This window comes from Pisolithus orientalis (assembly GCF_024613125.1).
Source record: "Pisolithus orientalis strain OTSU chromosome Unknown F5J12scaffold_27, whole genome shotgun sequence".
In the NCBI taxonomy this organism is placed as follows: Eukaryota; Fungi; Basidiomycota; class Agaricomycetes; order Boletales; family Pisolithaceae; genus Pisolithus; species Pisolithus orientalis.
In genome coordinates, this window is record NW_026260808.1 from 200,967 (window position 1) to 224,868 (window position 23,902).

The window sequence follows — 23,902 nt, forward strand, 5'->3', positions numbered from 1 at the left end:
TAAAGCATGAGGTACAGCGTCCCGTTCAACTCAAGCCCGTTACTGACTGAGAACTGGTGTCAGCGGTAAGCTCTCAGTGTCAAGCGTGCGGAGCTCCGTCAAGGAAATCCTGGCGGAAGCCAATGGCGAGAAGAAGCGTAACTTTGTGGAGACAATCGAGCTTCAGATCGGTCTCAAAAACTATGACCCCCAGAGAGACAAGCGTTTCTCTGGCACCGTCAAGTTAGCAAAACTGCAACTTTTGTTTCTAATGTTTCCCTGACCGTATTGCACAGACTCCCCAATGTCCCCCGTCCACGCATGTCCATCTGCATTCTTGCCGATGCCGCTGACATTGACCGTGCAAAGCAAATTGACCTCGAGTACATGTCCGTCGACGACTTGAAGAAGTACGCGTTGGGAAAGTAGCAATGTGATCCACCGCTAACCACAGTCCACCAGACTCAACAAGAACAAGAAACTCGTCAAGAAGCTGGCAAAGAAATACGATGCTTTCTTAGCATCCGAAGCCCTTATCAAGCAGATCCCTCGTCTCCTTGGTCCCGGTCTTTCAAAAGGTACCCATAACCCTTTGTAACTTTGCTAAATATTCTTCATTCACGATTACACCCAGCCGGAAAGTTCCCTACCCCCGTATCTCACTCCGAGGATCTCTCTAACAAGCTTGTCGAAGTCCGTTCCACGATCAAATTCCAACTCAAGAAGGTGCTGTGCTTAGGTGTGGCAGTCGGCCACGTCCAGATGACGGACGACCAAGTGTTGGGCAATGTCATGTTGAGTGCGTGCCAACTCTTATCTTGCCCCCTCACTGCGGCGTTCTCACACCACCCAGGCATTAACTTCTTGGTCTCCCTGCTCAAGAAGAACTGGCAGAACGTCAAGTCGCTCCACATCAAGAGCACGATGGGCAAACCTGTCCGGTTATTCTAAAAAAACAGCATAAGTCTGTGTCGTGTGACGTGTTTGTGGACGGCCTCATCCGATGGTAGACTTGAGGCCGGGAGGAGACCCAGTGGCATCGTAATGCAAAACATGAAGCCCCGCACGCTTGGACCAACGGCTTTTGAGGTGGGGAAGCCGATTGGGAGCTGACACGATGATACCTCGATTTCCGCACCTTCCTCGTCTATCACTCATCGCACAATCCTCATGTAACGGCCCCTTATAATTGTATTCGAAACACATGGTCATGATATGCGAACTCAAACTATTGTTAACTCATTGCTGTGCACTATCACGGAGAGCACATAACCCTCTGACCGTCCCTCTATCACTATCTAACTCGCAACAGTTACCACTGATTCGGATAGTACATACACACCATGTCCGGGGTGTGCCACTCCCACAGGACCTGCCTCCCTGACTGCATGCTGGCGAAGGCAAACCTAATGGAGCTCCCGGGAACTCCGGGATTATAGCACCTCTATCAGTCTTCTCGGCGGAAGATCTACTTCAAAACTGCGTTCTCACAGTCCCCGCTGGCAAGCCATGGGACTCTTCAAGTTCGCTGTGAGTTCGTTCTGCCAAACCCGTACTAAACGATTGGCGTAGCCACCCTCGGCACGGCAGGGGCGAAATGTAGTACCTGTGCGCCAAGTTTAACAGATGTGAGTGCGCCACGTATGTCAGTCCACTCTGATAGGCCCCCGGCCAGCGTGTGGACCTATCTCGCACGTTCAACGTTTCGAATGACGACGGTCAACACGTCTCCGAGCTTCCGCCCGATTACCCGCGCCTAACCCAGTTCCCAAACCTTCTTTGGAATGCCGAGACAGCGCCCCACGGATATACATAGCTTATTGCCCCACCGCCTCTAGCACTGGGATTGCTGTACCAGCTGTAAAAACTTTGTTGCGATCCGCAAACTCTAGAATACTCACCGTGACGCGGGATCCGCCGCCAAACCAATCTGGGCTGGCACGATGATGGTATGAGTCTAGAAATACAGATCTACGTCGTGTGGTCGGAACACATGATGTGGTCTTAGGCCCTGGTTATGTCTGACCGTTCCCATTCTTGTAACCTTCCTCAACACTTTGGCCCTACCAATATCAACATCCTTCGTTACGAACATTCCGGTAGGTTAAATCGTCCCTGTGAAAATAAGCTTGAAGGAGAGAAACAGGGCAGTGAACGGGGCTCGTCTAATCCCGCACTCTCGGATACGACGTACTTAGAGCGGACAAGTTTTTAAGCCATGCACCTACAAAACATCTGGGTTAGGAGAGGGGCGGTGGTTTATGTAAGCTCCGAGTTACCTAAAGCGCTTTGTTCTGTTAATGGAATCCGCTGTCGGTGTCATCACATCATCAATTGATCGTTTTTACTTCCATCTGATCAAAAATCTCTCCATCAGCCACTAAATCAGGAGATCCATACTTTGTCTTTGCCAGCGAGAAAATCAACCGCATGGTCACTGTTGGTAATTACAAGCGACGGAAGCTTTTCAGTCGTTAGTACACACACCATGACTTGGATGGCAAAGAGTTTGAATTTGAACGTACATTACGGTAAGGCCGCATGGGGCAGGAGAAAACCTAACTCGACAAGTATCATTGACATATCCACGGGAAAGAGGGAGGGTGCGATCAGTCTGTATCCCCTCTGGACTCACTTGAATTTTACGGTGCTGCGGGGAGGCGTCGCCGAACCGTAACGGCTGAGTCAGCCCCAAAATACAGGAATAACAGAGGTATCTTAGGACAGGACATAGAAGATAACTAGAAGCCTTCTGGATCAGCCCAGTTCAGCTTGCACTACATTAACTTCATCACGTACAGCTGGAGGTAAGTAAGGGTAAGTATCATCGATGCACCCATCACGTACTTGTAGGTCCAAGTCCACCGGGATCGGAGTCCTCGCGGTTTCGCGTTTGGTGGAGCGCTGGCTTTACTCATTTCGGATCCTCGGGCATGCCCATGTGCCCGGGGCAGAACATTCGCCCCGCGTGCGGTGTTAGCTGGTGTTAGACATCACTAGTGTTAGGTATCGACGATGGGGGCGATGCACGCCCAGCCCTGCGGACTTTTTGAGCTTAACCGCGGCTCGGGTTATGGATGCGCCCCTCGGCTGCTTTGTTCTTGTTTGATTTGAGAACATTCTCAGTGAACTTTCGATATCACTCCGTCCGACGCCATCCATTACTGTACCTTCGTGTCTAATGGCATCAGTACTGCGGGGCGCCAAGCCACTGTCACCAGTTAATCAGCAGAAAGATGATGTACCGCTACCTCTGCGCTCTTCATTCCAGGCCCCAGCTTTTCAATTATTTTATTTTATTTTTTGCAGCTGCAAAACCCAATGCCACCTTAGGCAGCAAACGGACACTCGACGCTCCATTATTACTCCACACCTCACAACATATGGCCCCAAGCTCCAACGTATGATGTATGGATACGGTAAGTACAGTTCTCAGTCTGTCATACATAGTGTCAAGAAACGTGGCGTCGGTCTTGTAAGTGCCACACTGTCGGCCGTCGTTTGCGAGATGGGATAGTTGTAACAACACTGACGGACTTAGCCTGCTGCACCTCGAATCTATGGAGATATGGTGGGTATGGATCTCTCACACTCTCTTTGCATTTCCCTTCCACCCTAAGTCTTCGTACGTCGTGGCGAGTCTGCACAGCCTTATATTACCGTTACTGAACTTCTAACGCAGGCATGCCATCACAGCTGCAGGTGCGTACATAGTGCGTAGCGCTTGGCTTTGGGTTATCGGATATAGTCTCGTCACCCGAGTGGCTCGGTAAGTACTTTACATGCCACAATGGAAAGGCTTGTCGAAAGATGTAAGTGGATGTTCTTTTGGTATATTCTATGCAGCAACCCGTGGGGATCGGCTGTGTCCTTACGACTCTGCTCGAGGTCGGTGCCCAGGCTTTGACACGCCAATGCCATAGTCAGTTACACGACACTACAAATTCTCGGCCCTTCTACTTCGTTTACCGTTCACCAGTATCGTGGGATCCCACGACTGTGTGTGCCACATCTTGGTTCTCTGCCTATTAGGGCAGATGCGTCCCGCTATCTCGTAGACGCCTCGGAGAGCGGATCGGGACCCGATTCGAGAAGAGAAAAAAAAAATCATGGGGAAACTACCGAGGGGCAGGTGCACTGAAAGTCTGCGTCATCACCATGAACACGCCTTCATGCTTGTACTTCTTGTGATTTTATCATTCTGACTGGAGCTGCGAACTTGGGGAGCGAATCCCATGTCAATAGAGTTTACCTCCACCATCTGATGGCATCGTCGCAGGCGACAAGTTCCTACACGCACATCCACTAACCTACGCAGATGCGTACTGAAGCAGTTAGCAAGTCGTATGCAAGAACCGAAAGTCAGTGTCTCACAATAGCCTCCTGTGAGTACCCAGTCTCAGTGATCAATTGCTGACATCCGTAACGACTGAAGCACTGGCGCCGTCCCTGAACCTGACCTTAAAAGCCTCTGACCTAACCTGTACGTACGCATTCACACACATGGTCTATGTACTCAAGCAGAGTGAACGTACAGAGCTTAGCACGCCTTCGTACCTAGCAACGCCGCTGACGCGCCGTCACGCGCCTACGAAGACTCGCCTAGTAATCGCAGAGATTCCCACCGCTGACAGAACGCAGAGTGACTTCCAGGACAGTTTCATCTTGGAAGGGCGTGTACTAGCGTACCACTGTATCCACAGCACCCCAGCTGGAAAATCCAAATTCAACCAAACACGTGCTAAACCGATCAGACCAAATTCTACCGTGAAGATGGCGCAGTTATGACTTCGTTTGGCCCGATAAGTGACAGGCACTCCTTAGAGTATTATTACATTCTACACGTTGTCTTTTGAACTTGAAGTTCAAAAGAACACGTCTAAAACCCGTAACTCGCATTTGGCAACCACAGCCAGCGTAACAGGTAAGGGAATCCAATTTACAAGGCGCGGAATTTAGGCTATGTTTCGTGGGGAAGGCCAAGGCCACCGGAGTTTCTAGGTACCTGCCAAACTTTGCATCCGTAAGGATGACACTAAACTCCAAGATACGCTTTGTCAGAGGGGGTGAAGTCTATCATGATGTACTCACCAGTCGCGTCCGAACAAACGATGTTGTAACGTTCATGGTGCAAGTGGGTAAAACATACGTTATTCAGGTTGCTACCCGCGCTTAGCAAAGCCAACAGCAGACTGCGCTGCACAGCTGTGAACCATTCGGTGATGCAGCCACAGTGCTCACCATCCGAGGATCGAGTCCACCAAACCTTGTAGCTCTGGCCGCGCATCTGCCATCTAGGTCGCATGATCGAGCGACGTTACCATTCGCTCGGATACAGCCGCCTTTTCATTTGGTGTTTTCTCTGCCACTCGGACACTGCAGTCATGTCACCGTTAAGCATGCATGGGTGCAGAGTTACTAATATCGGATCCGATGGGCCGAGTTCTCGATGGCTGCCGAGATGCTAGGGAAGGCTGATCGCCTTGATTACTCTAATGCAGCTGCGCCATGATGGTGTGGTGTGGGTGACGCCATTGGACGATCATACGCACGGTACCCGCGAGGCTATAAGGGTGTGTTCATGTTCAATCTAGAGGTCGGACTCATAGTCCTTATCAAACATGGAGCAAGATACCATGGAAAGGACAGGTCCGACTTGCACCGACGATCGATGTGTATCTTGGCGCACAGAGAAAAATGCACGCCATGCTCTCGGCCCATGCATACCCATGACGACCTCATCTCGTTGTTGCCCATACCCTAAAGCGTTGCCACTCTTCGATGGTGCAACGTTTAGTCCATTGCTGCGGCAAAGACGTTTACCGGGTAGATCCGGTCCCTATTTCCGAACAAAGGGCCCCCATAATCCAGATAGAGTGCTTTGTGAGTAGGGATGCATTATGGAGAGAACGTGAAGCCTTGTTAGGGAGGTCATCTGAGCAGCTCACAATACATATGTTCCTAATAATTAGGCTTGGCCCACATGTACACGTGGGCCGCGAACTTCTACAGTGGGTACACTGACCTCGTTTGTCCGGCCATATAGCTCACCTGATAGGGGTCGAATGATCATCTTGTTCGGGTCAGACGACTATGTGATTGGGTGGCCGTCCCGATCGGGCATCGTGGTGGTCGTGAGTCGAGGCTAGGATTTGGACCAAGCACCTACTCGCTTTGCATGCGTGATGCCGATGCCACCGACTACCATGGTGCATATGTACATATCTGAAGTTTTGACGCCCATGACCTCCGGTGGCTCGTTCCTTCCTAGTACAGTAAGTTCAAGGCACGGCACGTAGTACCGCTCTGGCCAGAGCTAAGTTATCTTTTTGCTGACAGTCTGGTGACTTTACGACCATTTTGACACACCACCACTTGACAGATGCGTGATTAGCCCCTCTGGACGAAAGGATACCGAAACCGAAACGATGAAGGAACGATTGACACCCTCCAGAGGAACCGGGGATTTTAGGTCCCATTAGTTTGACTTTTTCAGGGCTGCTCTGATGGGATCCTGTACGTACTGCGACGTAACCTGTTTGACTTGGAAGTGTGAACGATCATTCAACCTGTTGGCTTGTGACCAACCAGGTCCTGGCGCTGATAATCGAGGCCCAGTGGCCCACATCATATCTTTAGATTGTTCCTCACGCACTGGCTCAAATACATAACCGACATCCTTGCGACCTGTCATTCCAGTGTTCAGCTAGCCAAGACTGTATATATTCGTCGCTAAGCAATATCAGAGTGACATGTTACTAGAGGTTACTATCTGTGTTAAGTACCACGAACGTGGATCGGTAAACAGCGCGAGGTACACATATTGTGGAGCGGGTGGTATTTCTTGTTATTTCGCAGTGGATTTGGAAGAATTGACACTAGCACAACGCCAACTGTCACATTGTTTTCACCTTCCGGGTGGCGTGGCGGTCGGTGGGAGTCGAAGTAGCAGAAAATAGATAAAAGGACCAACCACGCGATGAGATGAATACATGCGTATGTTATACAGGACCATGTACGTATACGTCTGACATGTAAGATCTCCAAATCTGATGCTATGGAGTTGGGAGCCATAGGATATGTATATGAAAGAGGGTGAAAGCGTGTCCAAACCTGTTTCACCAAAGCTGCACGTGAAATGCTGTTACGGCTAATGAGGGGGACGGCAAGCACGGATAACTGATCCGTTCGTGCCGGTGCCACTGAGTGGTTCAAGCATGGCCGATGGTGTGCACGTTGGGCTAGACTGAGTTCATCGTGGCGGACTTGGGATTGCCGCGGACAGGAGGCATTGGCGAGGACGGGGGGAGGGAGGGGTCTAGATTGAGCTTTGCGTCGATCATCAATTGGATGGCTGGATGAGCAATCACACCTACACAACGACCGTGTGTGGGTGGAAGTAATCGAGGACGATGGAAGATTGATTGAGTTCGAGCACAGACGCACAAGCGTGTGTACATATGGTCAGCATACAGGAGGATTTCTAAGATATGATCGAGGGGGGAGGGGTAGACGTGGGAAGAGAACTGCCGGTACGCGTGAGAGTTGATACCATCACGACGAACTAGAACTGAATTGGGAGGAATGATGTTTTTTTATTTTTATTCCTTATCCATTTGTTGTTGATTGTTTACTGTTCTTGGGAGCAACGACGACGGGAGTCTGCGAGCGACGTGGCGACTGACGGCGATCTGCGCCGATGACTAGATGGTTATGATGCAGCGGGGTGCCGACAAGTGCGTATACGTGATGCGCTCGAGAAGAAAGGTGGGCAGGGGCAACCGTTTAGAAGAGCGGAGGAATAATACCGGAGGGATGCATTGCACGGAGGAAATAGTATGTAGTGGGGAGTGTATCCATGGAGGTGTCTAGGTAGATCTCTTTATTAGCGGTTGGCAGAGTGGATTAGTGGATGAGTTCGATCAGAAGGTGTGTGTTAGTGTGGGTGTCTACTACTGGTGACGGTCCCGAAAACGGGAAGGGGGGTGCCTGGTTGGTCCAGTTGGCAATTGAATTGAATTGTGGGAAAAGTATACTGAGGTGAGTCCACAGACAACCTTGCGGCGCGTCTGCCACTACGGTTTGGGGGGATTTGAATGGAATGGTTGTTTTGTCGATCAGGCCAAGTCACGTGGACGAGTAAGATGGTATTGCACGTGTCATGCGTTGAACTCAACCTTGACACTGTTATTCAGGATGGGCTCAAAGCACTGCCGCTGTAGTACAACTGGTGTGCAAGAGATTTTGAGTAACGGTCGATGCAAATCGTCGCCACTAGGTACCGACGGGCAGACGTACCCATGAGTCCGGTTTCGGGGGGAAAAGCCTCCGTATGCCAACCAACCTGCGGAGAAGCATACCGGCAAGTTCCGCGGAAGATCCAGATTCAGATTCAAAGCCAAAACTCTGCTAGACCCCAATTGGAAGATCTGAGATTGTAAAAAAAGCTCCATATCAAGTATGAAATGGGTTTAAATGTATATTTTTTCTTCCGTAACAGATGCAATTACGTATATTGTTTTTTTCGGCCTCACTGCCTCGCAGGTACTGTAGACGTTTTCATTCATAAAGGAGGACAGTCCAACGCTGGCTCCAGCCCAGTATCAGTGCCTCCTTCCTCGGTCTGTCCGTCCGCGTCCCTGCATAACAAGTTCATGCCTCGTCATTACTCCGACATGAGCCCCTCGTCCGTATCCCCACAGTCCCCTACCGCGCCAGGGTCGCTTCCTCATCCCTCGCCACAAAACCTGGTATCTCACTCGGTCGCCAAGAAAAAACATGTTTGTCAAACTTGCGACCGTGGTTTCACTACCAGCGGCCACCTAGCGCGCCACATCCGCGTGCACACCGGTGAGCGCAACCACAAATGTCCCTTCCCTGGTTGCGAGACCAGATGCTCCAGACAAGACAACCTCCAACAACAGTGAGTGCCCGTCCTATTTATCTTACTCCCCCGATGGCGTGCCTCTTTGTTTCCTCTCTTGCTGTTTTCCTGTGCTGAGCTGTATATTCCATGTAGTTATCGTATCCACTTGTCTCCGGGATCGAGAAGGAGCTCCAGTTCTGCTACCCGGGCTGCAATCGCTCGTGCGGTCGGTGCCGCAACCGGCCGCAGCCGCTCGAGTGGTCTCTTGACCATGTCGGACCGCTCCTCACACGATGGTCTTACCACCCCTCCTCCACTGGAGCACGCCATCCCTCCTCCACCGGATTCCCCTCCCGCACTCGTCCCTGCATACCCCATATATCCTGATACAATTCAATCCGGCAGCGTGTCCAGCCGATCCTCGACACCCTTGGAGAATTCGTATCCAATTATACCTTCACATTCCCAGTCTCTCTCCAATGGACACGTCGCTCAACATTCTCCATTGCAAACCCACTTCGCTGATAGTCCTCCAGGCTTCGAGCCCGCCCATTCATCCGGGTATGGATATCACGCACCTAGTACAGGGGCCTCCGTACAGGATCATAGCTACTCATATTACGATGAGAAACCGTCTACAGCTCGCCTCCAATCCGCTCTGCATCAGTCGTCGATGGACAGTATGCACGACCACTCGCCACCCTCCTCAGCGCACGTGCCTTCCCATTCGTCTCGCTTATCTATTTCCCACTTGTCCCACCCACAATCCTATCCAGTACACTACAGCACGCCCTCACCAGATTCTTCCCACTCTGTTTCAGTCTCCCCACATTCCCAAGCGTCTGAACCCTCCCCACCAAACTACTCGGCATACCGCAACGAGGGCAACCATGACACTACGACGTCTTATTCTTCCTTGGATGGTATGTCGAACGGGTACATACCCGGTTCTTCTACTCATATCGGCCTGCCACCATCGTATCATGCTACCCATCATCCCATGGGAATCCCCCAACAAAATCTCCCTAGATACGATTCTCCGCCTCCCATTCTGGCGCCCATCCAGGATGAGCGTGTCGTAAGGGGTGACATGGGACGTTTGGCGCAGCACATTCAGGTTCCCAGTTTGTCTACTTCGGCGACTTTGGGAGCGTCAGCGTATACGATGTCTCATCATCCACATGCCCACTCGTCTATCGGTGGGTATTCGTACCACGCATCCCCACTGTCTATGGGGCAGGGATGGAAGTCCGAGCTGCTCAGGGGGCGGTCGTAGACCGTCGACTACCGCACTTTCAAAGATTAGATGCGTCTTTGCTTTTCTCTTTCCTCTTCCTCGTGTTTCGCATCGTTTTATTTTTTTTCTCTCAGTTTTGATGTGAGCCGGTTATTTGTACTCTAGGCTCACCGCTTCCAGTCTTCGACGCTCACTGCTATCCGCTTTTCCTGCACACCTCCTGTCGCTCATCTGACCTGTCTTTGTCTGTCTGTTCTGGTGTCCACCGACCCCCCGCTGTATCACTAAAATTGTCCCCTTTACTGCCGCCGTTGCGAACCAAGCCAATTGCATCGCTACATATCCTTTGCAAGTACACGTACCCTATAGTCTCACCTCAATACTGTACAGTATTGTTCATAGAAAAACAAAACACGCTTGGTTCTTCGCGTTCACCATGTGGGATTGCCCGAAGGGATTAATCGACCACCGGCCAATACCGAGTCAAAGTAAGGGTTGTGAAGGCGTGGCCATTGTCGATATATGGGATAGTCTGATTGGTAGGCCGTTAATTGGAACTGGGTTGAGATCCAGGCTGTTGGGGGAGTTCACAAATCACTGCACAGCTTGAGGTGTGGAGGTCATACGCCTCCAATACAATATTGCTTCTTTCCATCCATACAATGTTCCACTGCTTCCACAGCAACGCTCCAAGGCACGCCGTCTCCATCCACGTCCGTCATGTACTGGGCACGTATTATGACATTATGCTGGTCGATACACACGCTAACTTCTAGATGCAGGGCGATACGACGACAACGATGCACGTTCGCCACTGGTCTTGTGCTCGTGATGGATATTTATGTTTCCGAGTTCCGTGGTAGAAGCTTCGGAGTGCTTTGGGACCTGTCCGGTTGTGGCCAAGTGCTGCCAGGCGTCCAGGTCCGAGCTTCCCAGCTCCAAAATCGTGTCGTGGCGTGTATTATTCACCGTGTTAATAGCACACTGCCTTGCTTGACGATTGATGACCCGTCTTGACGTTAACCCATTCCTCGAGGAGTTTCGACGGGAATAACTCTAGTAAGCCAGTTCTTGCCCCACTGAGGATTGGCGTTGAACACGCCGGATCATGCTGAATTTGAAACGAGTTCTTCGGCTGGCTTAGCCGGACGATCCTCCTATACATTTACTTGCATGACTACTTAGTAGCCTTCCGTCATGTGCAATGTGATGAACATCGTTTTTTTAACGAGGGCAGGCAGGAGACATCCAATTTTGCACTTCAACTGGAAATAGGGGGAAAGTTACCGTGAGAAGGATACTCCGAAGATGGTAACGATGGAACCGCTCCGTTCCACCGACGACGGCCAGCTCCGCTGTGTCCCATCCTTCCTTCAGTGGTTCAGCAAGTGCGACCGTCAGCCTCGTTTCGATTTATCAAGGTATAATTAAGCTCCTGACTGGTAAAGCATCAAGTAATCCAACAGTGTCCTTACTATCCACTTTTGTATGGCACTCACGCGTCTATCTGCTACCACTTTGACTGAAAACGAGGTAGGACAGCAAAAGCGGCGCAACGCCCACGTTTCCATAGACGCTGGTTCTAGAAAAAAAAGAAAATATTGAAAGATGGGTGAGAGCGATTTGGATAGGTATGTCTTACCAACATGCTTTGTACTTTGCATTTTGGTTTTTCCGGGTGTGTGAGGGAGAAAGGGCGACACTAACCAATGCCTTTACACCCACATCTCATCTTGTGCTTCTCTCTGTGTCTTGCTCGTATGCGCATTGTTAAATTCCGGCCCGTCCGACATCGCCTCGAATTGCGTACACAAACATGGGGATCCACTCGTACCCGCACACGCACACACCCCATTCACACACCTGACATTTCTTGCCAAACCCTCGGGATTGGTTTCGTCCTTCGCGGTGTGGCGTAACCGCCTACTCTTTGTTTCATGCAAACGCCCACACTAAAATTTCAACTCAACTAACTTCAATCGACACCGACATGTCCGGACTTCGGGATGACTATGCGTCGTTGCCTTCAAATGCGACGTTCGGCCCATCTCGCGACTTGCCGATCCCGTTCGTATATTCAATCATCCCGTGGTGCCACTGCTGTGTGCCGTGTCGGTGCGTCCTCATTGTCCGGTGCCCTCGGAATGTATGAATTCCCTATTCAACGGTGATGTATCCTGCCGTTCCGATGACGGCTCTAAAACTCTACCCTGATGATTTTCTCTTTCTGAATTCCGCGGTCCTCCGGTTCCACCCAACATCTAATAATCACGTGGAACCCCGGTTTATTTTTTGATTCCAAACACAAACACGATGAACGACGACGGACGGCGGTAACTTCCGCTCGGCAACGCAGGCAAATCGACCAACTGACGCGATGCGAACCCATCTCCGAGGAACAGGTCAAGCGGCTATGCTTCAAAGCGCGCGAAATTCTCATCGAGGAGGCTAATGTTCAAGTCGTGGATTCTCCCGTGACAGTGAGCATCGCTAGTTTCTTCACACTTTCCTTACATCGCCGCACCAACAACTTTGTTCACACGCAAATGTCCTCTCTATCGCCCTTTCCCTTCCCTCACACGCGCGCAGATATGTGGCGATATACACGGCCAGTTTTATGACCTCATGGAACTCTTTAAAGTAGGCGGGTTTTGTCCGGAGACGAATTATCTCTTCATGGGTAGGTCAGCCCGGTCCGGTCGTCTGTACTAGCACGCCTTGTGCCCCATGATATCGGATCACGAGGCAGCTTATTAACCTATTGTGTCACCTCATCAGGTGACTTTGTGGACCGTGGTTTCTACAGCGTCGAAACTTTCCTTTTACTGCTCGCCCTCAAAGTTCGTTATCCTGACCGCATCACGCTAATCCGTGGGAACCACGAATCGCGGCAGATCACCCAGGTGTATGGATTTTACGACGAGTGCATGCGCAAGTACGGGAGCACAAACGTGTGGAGATGGTGTTGTGAGGTGTTTGATTATCTTGCACTTGCTGCGATTGTGGACGGGAGGGTGTTTTGTGTGCATGGTGGATTAAGCCCGAACTTGCAATCGATCGATCAGGTGAGTAGGTGTGTGGACGGTACGGGACGTGCTTCTCTCTCTCTCTCTCTCTCTCTCTTTCTTTTGCGGTTGCGGGTCCTGAGACTTGAGGTGTGAAGCGTCGCGGATGTTGTGACCATCGGTGATGGTAACGGGAGACGGGCAATGTGGGTTGGACGTGCAACATGCTAATCGGCTATCGCATTCTAGATTCGAGCAATTGATCGAAAACAGGAGGTCCCGCACGACGGACCGATGTGTGACTTACTGTGGTCTGATCCAGACGGTAGGGTCCCCTTTCCCGTTAGACCCTGATGCCTGACCCTCGCTTGTACGCGTCTGCAAAACTAGAAATATCGGGATGGGGAATATCACCACGGGGTGCTGGTTTTTTGTTCGGGTCGGACATTACCAAGACGTTTGCGCATCACAATGCGATCGACCTCATTGCGCGCGCGCACCAGCTAGCTATGGAGGGGTACAAGCTCATGTTTGATGGGACAATCGTGACTGTTTGGAGTGCCCCGAATTATTGTTATCGGTGGGTCTTGCGTGGATTAGGGGAGTGTCTTCTCGGAGTGCTCACTGAATAATTTCCTGGGCTTGAATTGGGCGGTGTTCATTTGAAATGAATAGGTGTGGAAACGTAGCCTCTATACTCGAACTGGACGAACACCTCGCGCAAGAGTACAAAGTTTTCTCGCATGCACCTTCGGTAAGTTCATCCCGTTGGTCAGTTTTTTTAAAGTTCTGCTCGTCTTGGTTTTCTCTAGTCTTCCGCGACACAGTCGCCGCTTTTTTTAATACTTATTTCTTCCTCGCTTCTTCCAAACGGTGTTACGCGGCTTGCCGGCCAGTGGCGCAGCACTTAACAGCTTATATTTCATATCGTTGGGTAGCGTTCGAGTTTTTAAGTTTTTCCCCTTTTTACCACTTTCATTCGTTTCGTGATATAATACGTGGATTCTGAAGGTTATGTCAAACAGGACGTGCGATCCATACCAGCAAAGCGGCCTCTTGCGGATTACTTCCTTTAATGAGATTGTGGCGGCATATCTGCTTTGATCTGGATTGGCTTGGTGGGTTCCTTTTGACGGCTGTCTAGTTAGTTTGTGCCTTGACTTACTCTCCAACGTTCGATGTATTGGAATTTGTGTCCTTTAGTAACTCCCATCTCTCCACCGCAGTTGACTCATGAATCCGATCGTCTCTGTAGCCAATCGCGTCCGCCCATCAGTCCGCTCATTTTCAATGGTTGGTATTAGTATCAACGGGGACCTGCCTACTGCATGTATCTGGCGTGTCTGGGTAGGTCTGGGTGTCGTGATAAGCCTCCTCTGCTATTGCCGGATCCAACATTCAATACATGTCGTAACATACGTTACGGGCGTATGATGAGCGACATAATGCAGACAGACAAAACGGACAAGTCTCTCCCGGCAAGCCGGAAACACCGCCTTTTGGCGCTTAACTGTCTTTGTTTCCATGTCTAACCATGTGCTCACTCGAGTCTATCCCCCATCTTACATGATTATGGTGGGGAAGGGTTGACGCCTTTCTATAAATTTTCTTTCTACGTACATTCATACAATTGTAACCATGGCATGTGAGGTACCCCATCGCAAGGGCCACATCGAAATGGCAAGATCGACGGGGCCGAAGAAGGGTCTTTCGACGTCGCATGCAAGGGTCGTTGTGTTGATCAGTGTCGTGATAGACAAGCTGTGCACGCGAAGATGTGGGGTTCTCAGATATTCGTGCAACTCGGACAGGGGCTTACACGAGGTTCGCTCGCAAGTTCCAGGGGCTGGTACTATGATACGCATGGACTGTGGTGCCTCTTCCATGCGCCATCCATGCTGATTCTAGGGCACAAAATGGCGGGGCCAATTGGAAATTCTGTGCGGACTTCGTTGATAGGAAGCGAGTGTGGGTGAAGGCGCTATCTCCTTCCTTCTCGTTCCCCCCTGATACTGGAAATAAGAATAACCTTTGGTGGGCTAGTGATGATAAGGTGTCTGAAATGAGGCTAAGCTTTGGAGCGCTGAGATGCGGAATACTTTGTTATCTCACGGTGTTGTGGGTCGTGCCATGTGATTGATGCTTCTCACACGCTCCTCAGGCACCTGCGATATGATAAAGGATGATGCAGGACGACGCTTACAGTAAGTAGACGTGGCTGATTGCGGGCGAGTGGGCGGTGGAAGTTTGTTGTCCTTCGAGTCGCAACGTTATCAACTCCGCGTCTATGTTCCCTCACAGCAAGACCCTTGATATCGAAGACTGACCAACCTTAAAGTGTCCTTGGTAACACACGTGCTAAACCCAGGGACAATATTTGCACGTGCGCAATGCAGGAAGCAACCCCTGAAATAGTGTAAGTACCCAAATTGGGCGGGTCTGCGGTATTAGCCTGGGAAGAAGTGCGGCCCTTTCAAACCTCCAAAGTAAGGGCCCTGCACTGGGGCAGGCGGTAAATTTGCGGGTCGTCACGGCGGTCGGTAGAATTCCACATGGCGAAAGGAAGAATAGATCTAGAGTGGGTTGAAAGGGACAATATGCGTCTCGGTCCCGACGCCATGTGGGGGGAAGAAGGTCGATTCTGAGAAGGAGAGGCGGCATAAATCAATAACATCAGATGCTACAACTAGCTACCGTCGGAGCGTCAAGGAATTACATACAGTCCATCCAATATCTGACTCGGATCTTGCGATTTTGCACCGTATGCTCTGTAACTGCGAGGAAGAACAGAAATCGCTCGAATAAAGGGACAAATATCGGGTAATCCGCCGCGGATTGACAATCGGTGTTGCGAGAGCACAACAGCGGAGCCGTGCGGAATTGGAAAGGCGGGAGAAACAGCTGGATGAAGGCTTTCAGCCAATGTCTGAAAATAATTGGTACCCTAAAAATTATTGTGTCAAAAAGTCCGAGATCAGTGTGAGACGCGCCAAGCTACACATGTCAAGTCGAATATATGTATCAGTGGTAGTGGCGAAATTACTGACTGAGGGCTTGAAGTCAATGAATCACCACGGCCGATCGACTCATAATGGCGTGCAAGAACATGCAGCATCCACTTGTGGCGAATGAATGTAGGTGCCCCATCACTTGTCTGACATATCTTAAATGCTGTGTTCATTTTTCGTTGTCACAACAGAAAAGGTGAGAGTGAATCTAATAACTGGCTGCCGTCGCCGGACGTCCGGCATGTGTTTGCGTTAGACGCTCAGTTCGATAGCACGAGTCGCACGACATGAAAGGACATGTCCAAGTGAAGATTTGCTGATATGGGTTTAGACGAGGTACTCTGTCCTCTTCAAAACAGCTTTTACACACGAGACAAGGACAACCATAGACGAATCACCGAGTGGTCGCCATTTTGTCCGAGACACAAGATTGGAGGATCAAGTCAACAGCTTCATGGTCAACTTGGAGTGACTGGGGGTCGCGGAGCCATGCTTTGTTTATTACGTAATACACGTTCTCGCCGGCCCAAGTCGCCTTTAGGTTGTATATCTGCAATGCGATCTTTGGAGCCCAATGTCAGAGGCCCTTACCATAGGCCTGACTGAAGGATATATTACAAAGTTGCACAAACTGGTGGGTACTGGAACAGTTGCATCCCAAGCTGCGCCAGTGCGATCGTCGTCGTTCTGTCGGTTGCTTTACTTATGTCAACGCCCGCACCCACGCTAACCTTACAACAATGCACATCAAAGCTGCCAGTTGCCTGCCAAGCAATGCCTACTCGGCTGCAGGAGAATATTCATTGGCCCAAGCAACTCCGCTTCAGCTGACTCACTGCCACATTCCACGTGCAGCGTATTTAGTCCAAGCAGCAGAAGTTAATTTAGTTTTTCCGTCTGTCACTGTAACTTTTCAACCTATACCCAAGTTTCCCGTTCGTGTCCCCTTGGGCAGAATGGCAATCATTCCTTTAATCCGTGCTATCATTTTCGGTGAGTTGTGACCGTGTGTGGATCTGAGTGCTGTTCTTTTTTTTAACTTACATAAATGTCTTCGTTGCAGCACTTGCAACCTTGTTTTCTGTGGTGGTCCTCGGCATCTGTGCACATCTCGAATACTTGACCAGTGGGAATACAAATTCTTATCTATCCTTTGCGGCGTTCGGTCTTGCTTCAGCATGCGTAACTGCGGTGACCCTGCCATTGTTGTGAGTGATGCGGTCATCACGGGCATTGCTTCTTCTTCACGCCGTTGGTTCTATAGCTTTATTCTGGGACACGCTAGACGCGGCGTGTTCACTTCGATGGTTATTTTTGAGATAGTCTGGTTTCGTGCGTGCCAAAACACTTGCTGGATAACGGAGAGTTTATTCTGTCTGAACCTTGCATAACTTAGTCGTTCTCTGGGTCTTGTGGGTCGCGACCGCGGGGGACACTGTCGTCGACAGGGCCTACTTCTTCCCTGAGGGTTGTGTTCTCAATAATCGCAAGTCACAATTCTTTTCTCTGGAGAAATACAGCTCACTGCTCCTTAGCCTCCGTCAACCAGATCTGCTACGAGGTTACTGCGGTAGAGGCATTTCTTTCCTCAACTTCTTTGCTGGTTGGCTTTATTTTACTCCTGCCAACGACTAAACTGATGATCTCTTCCTAGTGTTCTTCTACTACGATGTATTGGTTCTGTATGCCATCATCTGTGCTATCCGCGGAAAAGGAATTTGGACCATCTCGGTTCGAGACGCCGCTAACAGTGGTCCCTACAATCCTGTGGTAGCTATGACGCAACCGCAATACCCACAACAGTCAGCACCGCAATACCCCCAATATCCCGGATATCAGAACATGCCGCCAGCGAACGGCTATTCTCCAAATGGAACCCCGCAACCATACAACGCGTATCCGCAGCAAACCGCCCCCCCTGTGGGCCAAGGCCAACCATACTCTCTTCAACAACAGTATCCAGGGGCTCCTCAACAATATCCTGGTGCTCCTCAACAACAATATCCTGTTGCTCCTCAACAACAATATCCTGGTACTCAGCAACAGCAGTATCCTGGTGCCCCTCACCAGCAGTATTCCGGTGGTTCACAATCGGACCATTTCAATCCAGTTCAAAGTAGCTACTCTCCGAATGCACCGTCGATAGGGAACAGCCCGCTTCCCCCCCAACCTCACTACAACTCTTACCCCGGATCTTATCCCCAGCCGTAACCCCTTCTTAGGCAATACCATAGAATGGGACTTATCAGCACTTTGGGCTTCTGCGGTTGAGATATGTTCTAGAATAAGGATTCTTCCTCGCAGTTGGCCGATGTGGCTGATTTCGCTGACAGTGAAAAATGTAATTATGTTCCGGGAGTTACGAACGCCCGCATGTTTACATCACCCATGGATTGGAATGACGTCTAGTGCCTGTGGCTCTTTTCTCTGTTGGATACATAGGTGGGGATAAATCCTGTGAAACCAAGGTGGCATCCTCGTTCTTCGCGGTCCCGAAAACCAGAGCATGGTTCTTTCATTTCAAATGCCATTGTTCCAAATCTTGTTACGGACATCCGTCCCCGTGTTGCGTGTCGAGGCCCCGCTAATGTTATCTGTCGTCGAACTAGAGGCTGGTCGCCCATAAATTCTTCAGATGCTCAGCTACACAATTGACTGATGGTCCTAGTCAATATTGGTCCCCACTGCCTCCGCACCAATGCACCAAGTAAATATGTGATGCCTCACCAGGTGGATCCTCTCGGGAGAATCTTAGCGCATCCCATTGCATATGATACTCGGGCGGCGCCAGAATTCTGCTTACTGGAAATAATCACAGAAGGATAGACTTGCCTGAGACCGCCGGTGATCTTGCTTGGTTTAACCGCGGACCAAACAGCAGGCAAGGAGAATTAGAATTTCAAAAATTATAGGTCCCCCGTTGCAACACCAGTGCTGATCATGACAATCGAGCAAGTCTAGTTCCTAGCGATGCGAGCGGATATGTGGCTCCGGTACCAATTGAAGGCGCTTCGGGCGCCGCCATGAAATAGAAGAGCGTGCGGCTGGTGTGCGCCGCTCCACAGATTGATATGTGGAGTCAGAGATTCGAATTACGAGGAAGCAAGATCATCTCCTATACAACAACACCCGCCGAATACGACAAAGGGAAATATACATGTTGCGAGTTTGTCCTTGGGAACGTCTTCACGTAAGCCATCCCCGGTTGGTGGAACGGCCCTTTCGCTGTCAAGGCTTGCTACATCTTAAGCCATTGGCCCAACATTGGCTAGCGTTGACCCCGGTGATTTATCCTGACGTCAAAACAGTTCCCCTTGAGGGGCCGCCGGTACAGAGTGAACCCTGTGTAATATCCTGCAAAAGGCGTTGCAACGGCTCAACGTTCAGCCATTTGCAATTTTCTGTCCCAGGTTGATTGGCGAGCCGTTCGCGGGGGTCTGTCGGAACTCCGTGTACCAAGGGTAAACCTATGGAAAGCACAAGGATGTTCCCCTTTGCCCCAGAAGTATCCATTTCATATGCATAACTTAACTTTGGTCAGCGGACCAGTGGACCATCCGGGGGTTTTATGCACGATCAAGGCGGGACTCATCCTGCTGTACATAATTCTTGTCGTCGGAACACAACTCAGTATTTGACATGCACAGCGAGCCCACCGAGTCCCCATCATTTCCGATCAGTGAAGTATTCACACTTTGCCCGTCTTGATCACAGCTACTCTCGTTTCCTGGCTGACTTGCTCATCATACCGGTTATCGATATCTCTCGCCGTGCCTCGCGGAAGCGGCGTTGCCATCAATCAGCAGATCAAACCACCGATTATCCACAGCTAACCATGTGAACCCTCCTTCCAAGATCATGATAGTACATGTATGAAATCCCGGGAATGGGTGGGGCTACGCAAGGTGTGGGCATGCAGTAGGACACGCTCCGGTCTACAAAATTGGTGATATGGATACGTGCCGAACGCCGGAAAATAGTGAAGATCTCCGTTTAGGTTTTTCCCTTCTGAGCACTCTTGCTAATAAGCTTCGCTTTCTCGAGGGCAGCCTGACCTGTGGATGTATAAAATTGAATTAATTATATTCCGACCGGGCCGCTGAGGCAATGAGGCAGCGAATACTTACTCTGCTTGACGAGATTTTTCTTGTAATCGACGATGGTGATGTCCTCACGGGTGAGGTTTTTGATCGTCTTGTCCTTTACCTCCCATAGTTCCTCAGCTACCTGCGAGATAAGACCTGTTTCACACAGGTCAAGAACATGAGGTTGGCAGGGCGCGACTGGTACGCACGGAAGTCGTGGGAAACGATCACAACGCCGCCCTCAAACTCCTTGATAGCTAAGGCCAGGGCATCTATAGAAGCCATGTCCAAGTGGTTGGTTGGCTCATCTGACCCAATCAGGAATGAAAATTTGTCAATGCGACGGAATTGGACAGACGCACCCAAGAGGAGAATGTGTGGGTGCTCCATCGCAAGCTGCGCGAATACGACACTACGACATAATAATCCATGAGCAATGCTACTGATTTCAATTGGACTGATCTCTTTCTCACCGATTCCGCAAGCCGTCCGACAGCTGCCTGATCGGAGAGGTCTGATGTGAACCGGAAAGACCGAACCTCCCGAGTTGCTGACGCCAAGCCTAAATCGGTACATCGGAGAGGCGTCATAAGATCATGACCATGGTAAAGCGGAGGGAAGTAAACCTTACTTGAACATCCTTCTCAGGATACTTTTCATAAAAGAGTGATTGGAAGTACTCTATTGGCGATTTGTCATATGGAAGTTGGTCGGCTGAGTGTTGCGAGTATTTCGCTAGTTTCAGAGCAGCGTGTTTAGAGATCGTCCCTTCACATGGTTGTAGGGCACCTGTGATGAGGTGGAGAAGTGTCGATTTGCCAGCACCGTTTGCGCCGAGGATAGCCACGCGGGAGTCCATGCTGGTGCACACCCATTCTGTGTCAGCGACGTCTCACGTGACATCAAGATTAGACTTACTCGATACCGAATGACAATTTTTTGTACAAGTAATCCTCCCGCTTTCCGGAGTACGAGAATGCAACCTCATTGAAGGCAATGATCGGAGGAGGGAGCTTCCGAATGTCTTCAAAGTGGAAGCGGAGTGGTCTTGGCGTTTCAATCTTTTCGATGAGGCCTGCAGCCTCCATCTTGTCTATGATCTTCTGCTTTGATTTCGCCTGTTTCACAAGGTTGGCATACGTTCCAGCTGATGCTATGAACCTGGCGAGCTTACGTCAGTGCGCGTAATGCAGGGTGAACAAGTATGCTCACTTTTTAATATGAGCGATTTCCTCTTGTTGCTTGTGGTATGCCTTCATCTGGTTGACCTCATTTTCCCCCTTTGTGCGAACGTAGGTCGTATAGTTACCGGTGTAGTATACGAGTTTCTTCTTCATCGTCAGATCCATGATATTTGTGCAAACGGAGTCAAGGAAGTCCTGAGAATGCGACGTGATAACGAGGATATGATTGTACGTTGACAAGTAAGCCTCCAGCCATACGACGGCACCCAAATCAAGGTGGTTCGTAGGCTCGTCTAGTAACAAAAGGTGCGGTTTAACAAACAGAGCACGGGCCAGTGAGACTCGCATCCGCCAACCACCACTCATATCTTTGGTTGGTCTCTGCATCATCTCTTGGCCAAAGCCAAGACCATGCAAGATACTTGCCGCTTTCGCCTCAAACGTGCTTGGGTCCATCTCTTCTAGTTCTTCGTATGCCTGGTCGAGCGCGGTTTCGTCGACGTCATCAGCTACTGACAACTCTTCGATGCGCTTTTCAAGTTTCGCCACTTTCTCCCTGGCAGAGGCGATGATAAAGTCTACAGCATTGATATCGGAAGGTTCCGCCTCTCCTCGTACGAGATAGATGTCAATATGTGGCGGGATTTCAATGTCACGTTCCGATATCGATTGGAGGAAAGTCGACTGAAATAATGTCAATAAGCACTCCGGTCGGTGGGAACGGATGTATACATACCTTTCCAGATCCATTTTCACCAAGAAGGCCATATCGTTGTCCGTAATTCAGCGATATTCTCTGCACCCTCAATGAGCAGACGGCCATGGAATGATAGGGTATACTGGTCAATTTTGATGTCTCGACCCTTTACGTCGGACACCAGCACTCCAGCAGCGCTCCTTCAACATGGATGAGTGACTTAATGCAGCTTTATTTTGTGTACGCACCGTTCCGTGGCAATCTGTAATTTCGCCATCGAGGTCAAGTCATCCGTGCTGTTGGATGCCGACAGGCTGGTGAGCGGGGTGTTGGCGGTGCTGCCGGTGACGGATGGTGTGGGGGTTGATCCCGACGTTGTCGTCCCAGATTGTTTCGCGGCTTGCTTTGCGGCTTTCTCTGCCAATCGTTTCTGTTTTGAAGCCGAGGGTGCCATAGTGGATGATCGATGAAAAGCAGATACATCCGAGATCGGTGTGTGCTCCTTCTCAAATCTTCGTTGATCGGAGTTCCAAGATGGAGAGATTATCTAATCATCATAATCACCAGTCAGCTTGAATTGTTTCGCTGATTTTTAGGCTTATCACCTGCTGATCACACTTAAGTCAATGCCGAAATCTGGTCTGTGTGGGTGTGTTCTTTGCTTCGGCGGTGTGGGAATAATATACAGGTTCTAATATGCTCAACGCGCTCTACGTCGCGACTACCCCTAAACTCGCTTCTTCTCGTGTCGCTGGTTAAGAAGGCAAGTTATGTTGGAGCGCTCTCCAAACTCGTGCGTGCCCTGTGTGGGTGTGGTCATGTCTTGCGTTTTTAGAACGACTACGTGAGAGATGAACACAGTTCTGGTAAGTGTATGGGTAATCACTCAGAGGTGCGATGACCGGTGGCCGCATGCCTATCGCCTGTGAATCAATCCTTGCTAGAGGCCCTTGCGTAGAATTTCTGCGTCCGAGAGCCAGTTATTAGCATCATAGGCTCTGTCGCCTTATCTAACATTACACGAACCCACGTCAGAGAAGTGCATATATCAGGACCAGGTCATCCATGTCGCGTAGAACACATCAGCCGCGTTATTGTCGCTTTTAAATTCGTGGCCGTCAGCTGTGGTCGCAGAACCATCTTCTCTGTGAGGAATTCCTCATGGTTGTGGCTTTGAGGGTACTCTACATATCACAGTCCTGATTTACACACGACCTGCTACTAGGGCATCGGGCAACGGCCAGTTGAGGCGATGCCCGGATCGGTTGCTACAAGGTTCAAAGGATACATTCGTAGGCAAGGAATCAATCGCGAGCGTCACGTAGCCGTCTCGAAAAGATCTCCATGTTAACTAGTATATGACTAAAGGCACACCCCCACTTTTAAGATCCTCGAGTTGGACTCAGCTTTTCGAGAAGGGTGACGCACTGACGTTATATTCAAGAATCACTTGTAGTAATGTATCGTGTGGTGCTGCGAGCGGAAGGATGCTACTTGCTATTTTCTGCAGAACCTCCCGTGTGATCCATACAGTGAACTAGGTACCTGCACCTGGGTGTATTTCGTTACTGCATCCACTGAATTGTTCTCAGATGTATCATCACCTCTGAAGCGAATGCAAACCACTCGCTACACTAAAAAGTAGCAGTACTAACGAGCAGATCTTCAGTACCACGGACAGTATGCTATCCTGATTATCAGGAGTCGAATACAGTGAAGGCAGGCGTATCTGGGGAATGATTAATAGTGAACATTGGACGGTGAACAGCAAAAGCTTTGCGACGAGGTAGTATTTTACACATAAGAAGTATTGTGCATTGTATGACTGGTTCTCTCGGCTC

At 50.1% G+C, this 23,902-nt stretch overlaps 6 protein-coding genes across 6 annotated transcripts; 5 read left to right on the forward strand and 1 right to left on the reverse strand.

Annotated features, from left to right (window-relative positions):
- Positions 1 to 6: 6 nt before the first annotated feature.
- On the forward strand, positions 7 to 930 carry F5J12DRAFT_895040 (60S ribosomal protein L10A; the record flags this gene model as incomplete). The annotated part of the gene is made up of 6 exons (XM_051747796.1): positions 7 to 11; positions 64 to 222; positions 276 to 389; positions 442 to 557; positions 614 to 778; positions 833 to 930. 6 exons carry the CDS (start codon positions 7 to 9, stop codon positions 928 to 930), a joined length of 657 nt encoding a protein of 218 aa, XP_051597671.1.
- A 1,376-nt stretch (positions 931 to 2,306) lies between these two features.
- Positions 2,307 to 4,011, forward strand: F5J12DRAFT_951766 (uncharacterized protein; the record flags this gene model as incomplete). Its single annotated transcript, XM_051749815.1, has 10 exons — positions 2,307 to 2,652; positions 2,781 to 2,786; positions 2,833 to 2,947; positions 3,313 to 3,398; positions 3,430 to 3,454; positions 3,521 to 3,554; positions 3,662 to 3,681; positions 3,728 to 3,748; positions 3,826 to 3,901; positions 3,959 to 4,011. The coding sequence occupies exons 1-10, from the start codon at positions 2,468 to 2,470 to the stop codon at positions 4,009 to 4,011; spliced, it is 621 nt and encodes a 206-aa protein (XP_051597672.1). The 5' UTR covers positions 2,307 to 2,467.
- Positions 4,012 to 9,527: 5,516 nt separating this feature from the next.
- F5J12DRAFT_724344 (uncharacterized protein) lies at positions 9,528 to 10,121 on the forward strand (the record flags this gene model as incomplete). The annotated part of the gene is made up of 1 exon (XM_051741531.1): positions 9,528 to 10,121. One exon carries the CDS (start codon positions 9,528 to 9,530, stop codon positions 10,119 to 10,121), a length of 594 nt encoding a protein of 197 aa, XP_051597673.1.
- A 1,951-nt stretch (positions 10,122 to 12,072) lies between these two features.
- F5J12DRAFT_906682 (Metallo-dependent phosphatase-like protein) lies at positions 12,073 to 14,163 on the forward strand (the record flags this gene model as incomplete). Its single annotated transcript, XM_051748811.1, has 8 exons — positions 12,073 to 12,197; positions 12,439 to 12,562; positions 12,672 to 12,762; positions 12,861 to 13,147; positions 13,337 to 13,412; positions 13,478 to 13,667; positions 13,763 to 13,841; positions 14,113 to 14,163. The coding sequence occupies 8 exons, from the start codon at positions 12,073 to 12,075 to the stop codon at positions 14,161 to 14,163; spliced, it is 1,023 nt and encodes a 340-aa protein (XP_051597674.1).
- A 2,672-nt stretch (positions 14,164 to 16,835) lies between these two features.
- Positions 16,836 to 18,306, forward strand: F5J12DRAFT_784572 (uncharacterized protein; the record flags this gene model as incomplete). The annotated part of the gene is made up of 5 exons (XM_051743069.1): positions 16,836 to 17,088; positions 17,159 to 17,303; positions 17,360 to 17,427; positions 17,492 to 17,698; positions 17,750 to 18,306. The coding sequence occupies 5 exons, from the start codon at positions 16,836 to 16,838 to the stop codon at positions 18,304 to 18,306; spliced, it is 1,230 nt and encodes a 409-aa protein (XP_051597675.1).
- Positions 18,307 to 19,763: 1,457 nt separating this feature from the next.
- F5J12DRAFT_846723 (P-loop containing nucleoside triphosphate hydrolase protein) lies at positions 19,764 to 22,737 on the reverse strand. Its single transcript, XM_051746359.1, has 12 exons — positions 22,667 to 22,737; positions 22,310 to 22,608; positions 22,205 to 22,261; positions 22,101 to 22,158; positions 21,393 to 22,048; positions 21,099 to 21,341; positions 20,812 to 21,040; positions 20,654 to 20,742; positions 20,543 to 20,592; positions 20,390 to 20,488; positions 20,223 to 20,336; positions 19,764 to 20,150 (listed from the first exon to the last, which is right to left on the reverse strand). Exons 2-12 carry the CDS (start codon positions 22,513 to 22,515, stop codon positions 20,089 to 20,091), a joined length of 1,863 nt encoding a protein of 620 aa, XP_051597676.1. The 5' UTR covers positions 22,516 to 22,608; positions 22,667 to 22,737; the 3' UTR covers positions 19,764 to 20,088.
- Positions 22,738 to 23,902: the final 1,165 nt, after the last annotated feature.